The sequence below is a fragment of the Lutjanus erythropterus genome, chromosome 16 (genome assembly GCF_056507025.1).
Source record: "Lutjanus erythropterus isolate fLutEry1 chromosome 16, fLutEry1.hap2, whole genome shotgun sequence".
Classification (NCBI taxonomy): Eukaryota; Metazoa; Chordata; class Actinopteri; order Lutjaniformes; family Lutjanidae; genus Lutjanus; species Lutjanus erythropterus.
The window spans coordinates 35,321,666-35,332,500 of record NC_139332.1 but is presented as its reverse complement, the minus strand read 5'-3'; the positions used below and the strand labels follow the sequence as shown (position 1 = coordinate 35,332,500).

At 37.1% G+C, this 10,835-nt stretch overlaps 1 protein-coding gene across 4 annotated transcripts in view; it reads left to right on the top strand.

Annotated features, from left to right (window-relative positions):
- LOC146313540 (protein MTSS 1-like) overlaps window positions 1-10,835 on the top strand; it is an 82,768-nt gene that overhangs the window by 66,416 nt on the left and 5,517 nt on the right. For all 4 annotated transcript variants that reach the window (XM_084738959.1, XM_084738956.1, XM_084738958.1 and 1 more), the window contains exons 8-11: window positions 8,338-8,495; window positions 8,738-8,845; window positions 9,048-9,145; window positions 10,491-10,716. In XM_084738959.1, coding sequence (XP_084595085.1) covers window positions 8,338-8,495; window positions 8,738-8,845; window positions 9,048-9,145; window positions 10,491-10,716 — 590 coding nt within the window. The remainder of the gene's footprint in view (window positions 1-8,337; window positions 8,496-8,737; window positions 8,846-9,047; window positions 9,146-10,490; window positions 10,717-10,835) is intronic.

Sequence of the window (10,835 nt, the reverse complement as noted above, 5' to 3'; positions counted from 1 at the left end):
AATTGGTACATACATACATACATACATACATACATACATACATACATACATACATAGGCAGGGCAATTTTATTTATATAGCACCATTCATACACAAGGCTATTCAATGTGCTTTACAGAACTTGAAAATGCATTAAAATAGAAACATAAAAAAAACATTAAAATTGGTACATACATACATACATACATACATACATACATACATACATAGGCAGGGCAATTTTATTTATATAGCACTATTCATACACAAGGCCATTCAATATGCTTTACAGAACTTGAAAATGCATTAAAATAGAAACATAAAAAAAACATTAAAATTGGTACATACATACATACATACATGCATACATACATACATACATACATACATACATAGGCAGGGAAATTTCATTTATATAGCACCATTCATACACAAGGCCATTCAATATGCTTTACAGAACTTGAAAATGCATTAAAATAGAAACATAAAAAAAAACATTAAAATTGGTACATACATACATACATACATACATACATACATAGGCAGGGCAATTTTATTTATATAGCACTATTCATACACAAGGCCATTCAATATGCTTTACAGAACTTGAAAATGCATTAAAATAGAAACATAAAAAAAACATTAAAATTGGTACATACATACATACATACATACATACATACATACATACATACATAGGCAGGGCAATTTTATTTATATAGCACCGTTCATACACAAGGCTATTCAATGTGCTTTACAGAACTTGAAAATGCATTAAAATAGAAACATAAAAAAAACATTAAAATTGGTACATACATACATACATACATACATACATGCATACATACATACATACATACATAGGCAGGGTAATTTCATTTATATAGCACTATTCATACACAAGGCCATTCAATATGCTTTACAGAACTTGAAAAGGCATTAAAATAGAAACATAAAAAAAAACATTAAAATTGGTACATACATACATACATACATACATACATACATACATAGGCAGGGCAATTTTATTTATATAGCACTATTCATACACAAGGCCATTCAATATGCTTTACAGAACTTGAAAATGCATTAAAATAGAAACATAAAAAAAACATTAAAATTGGTACATACATACATACATACATGCATACATACATACATACATACATACATACATACATAGGCAGGGCAATTTAATTTATATAGCACTATTCATACACAAGGCCATTCAATATGCTTTACAGAACTTGAAAATGCATTAAAATAGAAACATAAAAAAAACATTAAAATTGGTACATACATACATACATACATGCATACATACATACATACATACATACATAGGCAGGGCATTTTCATTTATATAGCACTATTCATACACAAGGCCATTCAATATGCTTTACAGAACTTGAAAAGGCATTAAAATAGAAACATAAAAAAAAACATTAAAATTGGTACATACATACATACATACATACATACATACATACATACATAGGCAGGGTAATTTTATTTATATAGCACTATTCATACACAAGGCCATTCAATATGCTTTACAGAACTTGAAAATGCATTAAAATAGAAACATAAAAAAAACATTAAAATTGGTACATACATACATACATACATAGGCAGGGCAATTTCATTTATATAGCACTATTCATACACAAGGCCATTCAATATGCTTTACAGAACTTGAAAATGCATTAAAATAGAAACATAAAAAAAACATTAAAATTGGTACATACATACATACATACATACATACATACATACATACATACATAGGCAGGACAATTTTATTTATATAGCACCATTCATACACAAGGCTATTCAATGTGCTTTACAGAACTTGAAAATGCATTAAAATAGAAACATAAAAAAAACATTAAAATTGGTACATACATACATACATACATACATACATACATACATACATACATGCATACATACATACATACAAAGGCAGGGCAATTTTATTCATATAGCACCATTCATACACAAGGCTATTCATTGTGCTTTACAGAACTTGAAAATGCATTAAAATAGAAACATAAAAAAAACATTAAAATTGGTACATACATACATACATACATAAATGCATACATACATACATACATAGGCAGGGCAATTTTATTTATATAGCACCATTCATACACAAGGCTATTCAATGTGCTTTACAGAACTTGAAAATGCATTAAAATAGAAACATAAAAAAAACATTAAAATTGGTACATACATACATACATACATACATACATACATACATGCATACATACATACATACATAGGCAGGGCAATTTCATTTATATAGCACTATTCATACACAAGGCCATTCAATATGCTTTACAGAACTTGAAAAGGCATTAAAATAGAAACATTAAAAAAACATTAAAATTGGTACATACATACATACATACATACATACATACATAGGCAGGACAATTTTATTTATATAGCACCATTCATACACAAGGCTATTCAATGTGCTTTACAGAACTTGAAAATGCATTAAAATAGAAACATAAAAAAAAACATTAAAATTGGTACATACATACATACATACATACATACATGCATACATGCATACATACATACATAGGCAGGGCAATTTTATTTATATAGCACTATTCATACACAAGGCCATTCAATATGCTTTACAGAACTTGAAAATGCATTAAAATAGAAACATAAAAAAAACATTAAAATTGGTACATACATACATACATACATGCATGCATACATACATACATACATACATACATACATAGGCAGGGCAATTTCATTTATATAGCACTATTCATACACAAGGCCATTCAATATGCTTTACAGAACTTGAAAAGGCATTAAAATAGAAACATAAAAAAAAACATTAAAATTGGTACATACATACATACATACATACATACATACATAGGCAGGGCAATTTTATTTATATAGCACTATTCATACACAAGGCCATTCAATATGCTTTACAGAACTTGAAAATGCATTAAAATAGAAACATAAAAAAAAACATTAAAATTGGTACATACATACATACATACATACATACATACATACACACATATACTGATATGTTTTGGTACATGCATACATACACACATACATACATACATACATACATACATACATACAAACATATACTAAATGGCTTTGGTTCCATGCAGGTAAAATGTCTGTGAGGAGAGAAAAAGAGGTTGAATGCATTGGTCAAAATGCAGTCTTGGAACATAGCCTGACAAAACTTAGCTTTTTCCTGGCTTTATTTAAATTTATCTGCATTCATATGCAGATATTTGTTTATTGATGTTACCTTCCAGCTGAATTCTCGTGGCTCAAGTTGCACTAAAGAGAAAATCTAGGCTCAGATATCTGCTGAGAAAAAGTAAAGTAAAGATTAAAATTAACATAATAAAATTGGTTAAAACTGTTTTACAGCAGGTTCCTGTTCTGCAGCACATAAAAGAAAAAAAAGAGAAAAAATCACATCACAAAACAGAGACAACAAGTCAACAAGAATCAAAAAGGCAAACGGCAACACAGACAGTTGCGGTCAATGCTTTCCATGATTGGTAGCTGACTAATCACTTAATTATCTAGTTATGTATCGGCAAGTCTGTGCACTGATCTGATACAAAATCATTTGTTAACTCCGGTATGGGACGCTGCTACTACGCCAAATTTAACGGATGGTAGAAGAGCGAAATGCTGGTTTTACCTTGGCAGCAGATTGCATTGCAAAGTCTGGAGTTTGTATCAGGAGGAGGAATAACCTGCTGGATTGTGTATTTAATTGCAGCAAGACTTTTCTAAGGACAGTGTCATACACGTTACAGCAACCTCTGTCACCAGTTCTTAGCTCAGTATTTATGTTGTTGTTGGTTTGTTTTTCACACAAATGCCGTCATACACCGTCATATGCAGCAGTATTACATGTGAACATAGAGTAGGAGGCTATAACAAGGTTTAACACAGAATAATGCGTAAACAAGCCTGAACTTTTCACATTTATCGCGTTTAGAGTGACGGACAGTTTGGTCAGGTGTACATGTCGGTGTCTGTGCTTTGCTCGTCCCGCTGAGCTGCAGAGAACCACAAGTCAACATCAAAACAAGCCGTCTGCTTTTAGAACAAGTAGTTCCAGTCTGATTCATCAAACTAAAAGCAGGCGTATTATGAATGGAAACAAGAGCTTGTTGTTCCTGCCGACAAAGCAGTCGATGGCTTCCAGCTCTGAATCGACTTGAATAAACAGGACCTGCGATTGACCCCAGACGAACCTCTGATGTGGTCGAGCTGCTCCGGTTCCTCGGGCTCCTCCAGCCTGTTATTACTGCACGAGAGGAAACTCCCTCCGCAGCGGAGCGAGTGTCAAGGAGGGAAGACGAGACAGAGGAAGAGTGAAAACAGGAGGAAGAACTTGTGTTGGAATGAAATGAATGTGATGAGCGAGGGAGAGAGAGAGAGAGGAGGGATGGAGTGAAAAACAAGGAAAGAAGAAGAAGGGAAACCTTTGCTGAGGTCAGACCAGTTCACTCTGAATGACTGAAGATGGAAGGAGAGATTAGACAGAAACTATTCAGAGGTAATCTAACACTTTAATAAGAAACTGTGTGAACCAAGGTCTCGCTCAAAATCGATTTTGTCCACCATTCATACGTGTAACTGGGTTTCTGATCTGATTTTCACACATGTGCATGACAGACTGAAGACTGGGAAAGTCCCAGTTAACTCAGAGTCTGATTAAAACTGAAGCAGACAGGAAGTCGGCTCTCTGACGGCAGGTAGGGACTGCGCCGTGGTGGGAGATTTATTTAAGATTGCTGAACTATTAGTTAGTAGTAATCAATATTATTAGAATAATAATAGTGAATAGTAGTAAATACTAGTAGTTTCCACATTGTTTCAGTTTTTTTACGTCTCATAAATAAAGGAAGTATTTTTACATGCTTTTGACACATTTTGCTGAAACTGAAAACAAAGTAAAATTTCTGAATTCAAGTTTCTCTCTTTCACTGAATTGCGACAAGTTCAGTAGCCTCGTCTCATTCCACAGTCTGCGTCAATACTCTTCTCTGATTGGCCGGCAGGTGTGCATTAAAAACGTTTATCGGCTTTGGTTAATCGCTCTTCAAAATTGACCTGATGCCCAACTTGTAACCATAGCAACATCAAAGCTCACGCCACATCCTAACTGGAGGTGATGTGAGCGAGTTTCTTGGTTTTGATTCAGCCTTATCACACCACAGACGCCACCGCCTGCTTTAATCAGACTTTTTTCCCCTAAATTTTGAGTTTTTTTGTTGGAAATTTACAACTACGATCTTGAGTTTTTTCTCTGAATATTTCTCTCTAAAATAGCCCTAATGTGCCGTCATACTATAATACATGTAGTTTAAATTTTAAATAAGTCAGCTGCAGTATTTGTAAAACTCAGACACAATGAACTGAATGGAAAATCTCTCTCACTACATACCCTGACAGAAAAATAGGGAGCAGCATCATGTATCAATCATCAGAATCAGTTATACTTTATTGATCCCCAGGGAGAAACTGGTTAGGTTACAGTTGCTCCTATTTAAGAATAGATGACTATATATAAGCTTATAGAAATGATAAAAAACATAGAAATAAAAGTAATAAGTATGAAAAAATAAGTAAAAATATGTGCATGATACGTTATCTAGAAACTTCAGAGGAAGAAAGGAGGAGGAGGAGGAGGAGGAGGAGAGATGAAGGAAAGGAGACACGAACACAGACGTGATGTTTCTTGGATTCTGTGGGAAACCAAACATCACGTTCCCGTCTCTTGAAGAAACTGTCAGACGTCTCACTCCTCTGTTTATCGCTGAAGTCTCTGCTGGAAAAGTTCAGACAGAGACAGAGTTCTCTCCGTCTATCAGCCCGACCACAGAACCCGGCCGTGGATCTCACTGGAGGAATGAAGAACTTTAATTGCATGTTTATGTTTGTGCTGAAACTCAGACAATGAGATTACCAGACGATGATCTCACAGAGGAGAAAGTCCTCCCCAAAACCCTTGTGAGAAAAATAAAGAAGTGACTGGTGATCAATAGTGAAACAATCAGTGGATTTATTAATTAGTGGTACTAGTCCACCTCTCAGTCCTCTCTAATGTCCCTGACCTGTCTGTCAGACAAATATAATGATGCTGTAACCCCCAGCTCAGATCTCTGGAGGTGGACGCTGACTGCATCACGCCTCTCCTGTCCTCGCCTGAATCCACCATGTCTTTGTCGTCCCTGATCAGAGCTGCTGTAAATCTCCTCGGTACAGTACTCCCCGTCGTCAGACTGGCCTCTGTCAGTCTCAGAGAGACTGCTGAACCCTGTCCTGTTGCCTGTTTGTCCAGCTCCGATTCTGGTGGTCGTTCTGGTGCTGCTATGTTCAACTCTCAGCACTTCTGTAGCTTCTAACAGAGTCTTTATGTTATGAAATGTGGACACACCATCAAGTGGGTAGCCCTGTTGTAATGAAAACGCAAACCCCTGCCACTCTGGGCTGATGGACTGTGTCAAACCGAATCGCCAACTCTGCTGCTAACTGTAGCTGCCATTCGCTACAATTAGCAGCAGTTAGCGGTTACTCTGGTGATATGCTGCCCCTTATTTTAAGTATGAATTGAAGAAGTGGCCAAATCTTACATATTGCACCCCTAACTTTTTATGTAGCGTCCTCACCAGGTCAAAATGTCCAATTCATGTTCAAATATCTGATAAATTAATTATTAGTCCCATCACTGTCTGCTGCGCTTTGTCTTTAGTGCTATGTAGCAACTGTTAGCATGCTAAGTATGTAAGATAAACTTTGTGTTGTACAGAGACATCACATGGAGACAAAAAGCTCCTGTGTGCCAGTAGTTTGAAGACAAGTGTAAGAACGGCTTGTCTTCTTTTTTTCCATGACTACAATGAGACAATGATCAGACAGCATTGTCACTCAACAAATATCACTGAAGACACTAATATGTAGTTTCAAAAATAAAACTTATCCAAAATATCTCTTAAGTGCTCAAAAAGTCACTTCTGAACGAACACATGACAAACACTGACAACAAAGTCGAGTAAAAGTTGCATTTTGGAACAAAAAACATCAAACTTAAACTCCTCAGTCCAACAGAGAGGGCATGATGGGAAATAGCTGTGGAAATAAGATCCTGGGAACAAATGCATTAACCCGTATTAAAGATATTAAACTTCTCTTCAACACGATCCAAACTCAGATAGTCTTGTGTGAAATGAAGCAATAAAAAGGGAGTTTTTTTTTTAACCAGGGTTAAAAATAAAACAGAATCCTCTTACAAAACATCTCTCATTTAAATATAACAGAAGTAATTAAATGTCTTTAGATAACTGATGACTGCACTAATAACGTGGCCTGTGTGTGTGTGTGTGTGTGTGTGTGTGTGTGTGTGTGTGTGTTGGATGCCAGCGGTTGTTTGTTTCCATCCTGTCTGATCTCTGGTTTCGGAGAGAGAAACTCTTGTAATTCTTTAAAGTGGTTGCTGGTTTTAATGGTTTGTGGGAGGATCTGAGTATTGTTTTGAAGTGATAGATTGGTTTCAGGCTCAGAACAGGACGTTCCCTCTGAGACTCCAGCTCTGTTCAGTGAATATGAACCATTTCACAGATAATAATCATCCGTCTGCGCTTCACTGAAGCTTCAAGTCTGTCGACACTTTATTTCTCTTCTCTGTCTTTATCTGGTGTTTTAATATCTGGATTATGATGTATGTTTCTTTAATATCACACATTAAGTAAGATGAAATTAAATAACAGACTTTTTTCTGATTCTTTTTGTGCCTCTTAGTACCTTCTTTAAATGCAACTAACCAGTTTTGTTCTCTTTTATACATTTTTTTTTCTAAATTACTGATTGATAAATACTTGATTCTGATTGGTCAGTTCCAAAATTCTGTGGGCTGTTCCTATGGACGCAGTTCTGACCAGAGACACTGGAGGAGCACTAAAATCATTTTTAGATTAATAAAATCATGTTTAAAAGGAGCTTTTTAATCAAATTATTATTATTATTGTTAACTTACTATATAATAAGTGAGATAATTTCACAGTAAGCAGGTCAGTGTACATTATCTTGTACATAATTGTAATTTCTGGAGCAAAGAATTATCAAATATGTCGAATTAATAACAAACCATCTCAAATTTCAAATTGTTTGTTGTTGATGAAATAATGAACGTTTAATTAACTACCAATTTAGTGTTTATTAATGATTATTGTAAAATGTTACTGCTTTTCTTTCAGTTCTGTGTGAAACATTTTCTTAGACTTCCTTCATGTAATTATTTGTGTGTGTCTGTGTGTGTGTTTGCAGGCCGCGGGGACCTGCAGCCTCAGCTGGACAGCGCCATGCAGGACGTCAGTGATAAATACCTGCTGCTGGAGGAGACGGAGAAGCAGGCGGTGAGGAAGGCGCTGGTGGAGGAGAGGAGTCGCTTCTGCTGCTTTGTCTCCATGCTGAAGCCCGTCGTGGTCAGTCACATGACTGGACAAAAACACACTCACACACACTGATTTATAAACAAACAAACAAACAAAAACCAGCTGCTCTGTGACTCTTTAAAGTAATGAAACACCGACAACTTATTTTGTGAGAAAAACTCCTTGAACACATGGTGATACAAACTCACTGCTTCTCCAAAACTCCACAAAAATCATCAGAGCTGTAGTGACATAGTTTTGGTTGTGTGTGTGTGTGTGTGTGTGTGTGTCAGGAGGAAGAGATGTCCATGTTGGGGGAGATCACTCACTTGCAGACTCTGACAGATGACCTGAAGACGCTGACGATGGATCCTCACAAGCTGCCGGCCTCCAGCGAGCAGGTAGGAGTTCAGTGCGTAGAATTGATTGATTGAATTAGTCTTTTCAGATAATCTTAAGTTTCTGCCAGTCATTCTTTGCACACGACAGTGGTCGTGTTTCCTCTGCTATACATCTGAATAAAAATCTCGTCCCGCAGACAGCTGACCCCAGACTGCAGATGGTGACGTCACTCTTTGTGTCTTCCTTTCTTTCTCTCTGCAGGTGATCGTCGACCTGAAAGGCTCTGACTGCACCTGGTCCTACCAAACTCCTCCCTCGTCACCGAGCACCACCGTATCCAGGAAGTCGAGCATGTGCAGGTTGGTTACCATGGTTACAGCAAAACTGCCCCAAACCTCCACAGCAAGCTGATAAATCTGATCTTATATCCTGCTTGTCCTCTGCTGCCTCCCTGTGGTCCAGAGGTGGAACTGCAGCTGTTATTGACAATCAGTTCAATAAATATTAATAATAAATATTAATAAATATTTCTGATAGATATTAAACAGGAAGACGTATTGATTGATAAGCTGATGTCTGATACTCTCACTTCTCTACTGTAAGACTGTTGAATCCTGATCAGGATTATTCTGGTGGTTTCTTCTTGGCAGCAGCAGAGTTTCAGCTGCAGGATCACAGAGGGTCAGTGTGCTGGTCCAGTTCCCAAAAACCGGTCTTGTAAAACTCTCTGTGGTCTGGTGGGACTCAGCCAGCATCTGCTCTGGTTACAGACTTTATTCTGATTTTCACACAGGAAAAATCTGCTGGCTCTTTGTCAGATTTCTCTTTAAATCATCCAAATTGGTTCTCACTGAGCTGGAGGTGAGACGTCTGTGCTGCAGTAAAAGATTAACAGTTCCAGCTGAAATATGACGAGTTTTTGAAAGTTGTCTCTGAGTGTTCGGTCAGATTCTTTAATAGAAAACCTTTAAACCTTCAGATTGTTATCAAGGTTGTTTATTGCACAAAGATACATCCTGCTGTTTGCATATTTTATCAAAGTTTAAAACACATTTATGAGTTATCAGGCACAGACTTGTTTTGGCACAGATATCTGAAAAATTTCAGACTCCAAAAGATTTTGGCCAACCGATTAGCAGTTAATTAATAAAGGCAACTCATCTCTCCAAATGGAGCCTCACCATTTATCATTTAGCTGTTTCAGTAGATTTAAAGATGCAATATGTCAGAATTTTAGCTAAAAACATTTAGAAATTAACTAAAATGATCAATAATAAAGAATGCAAAGAAATAACAGTTTTGACATCATATCAAAGACGTCAGTGTATTGTGTTGCAGAGATATTTACTAAAGTTAGCATGCTAACAGCTAGCTTTGGCCTGTCCTGTCTTGTAATACCATTTTGTACCTTCAGTCTGCCCTCAGTCCAACAACACCTTGGCAGACTGTTAATTGATTAATTTAGTCAGTTGTTTGCTCCGTAAAATGTCAGAAAAAGTTGATCAGAGCTCAAGATGACGTCCTCAAATGTCTTCGTTTGTCCACAACTCAAAGATATTCAGTTTACTGTCAGAGAGGAGGAAAGAAACCAGAAAATATTCACATTTAAGAAGCTGCAATCAGAGAATTGAAATCACATGTAATCCATTACTCCCCAAGCCTGTATTGAACCCTCCTCCTCCTCTTCCTCCCTCTGTCCTGCAGCAGTCTGAACAGCGTGAACAGCAGCGACTCCCGCTCCAGTGGCTCTCACTGCCACTCCCCGACCTCCCACTTCCGTTACCGTGCCTCCTCCTCCTCCTCCTCCTCGGTGCTCCCCCAGCAGACGCCGGCCCGCCTCTCCTCTGTCTCCTCCCACGACTCCGGCTTCATCTCACAGGACGCGTTCCAGTCCAAATCCCCTTCGCCCATGCCCCCGGAAACCTCACAGGTAAGAAAAACACCTGTGGACCAACACACTCTGTCCTCTTCATTATATTCTGATCTGCTCTTCTTCCACCTGTGAGGTCAGAAAACCCCTCCAGGTTGCTAAGAGACTGTGTTCATTAC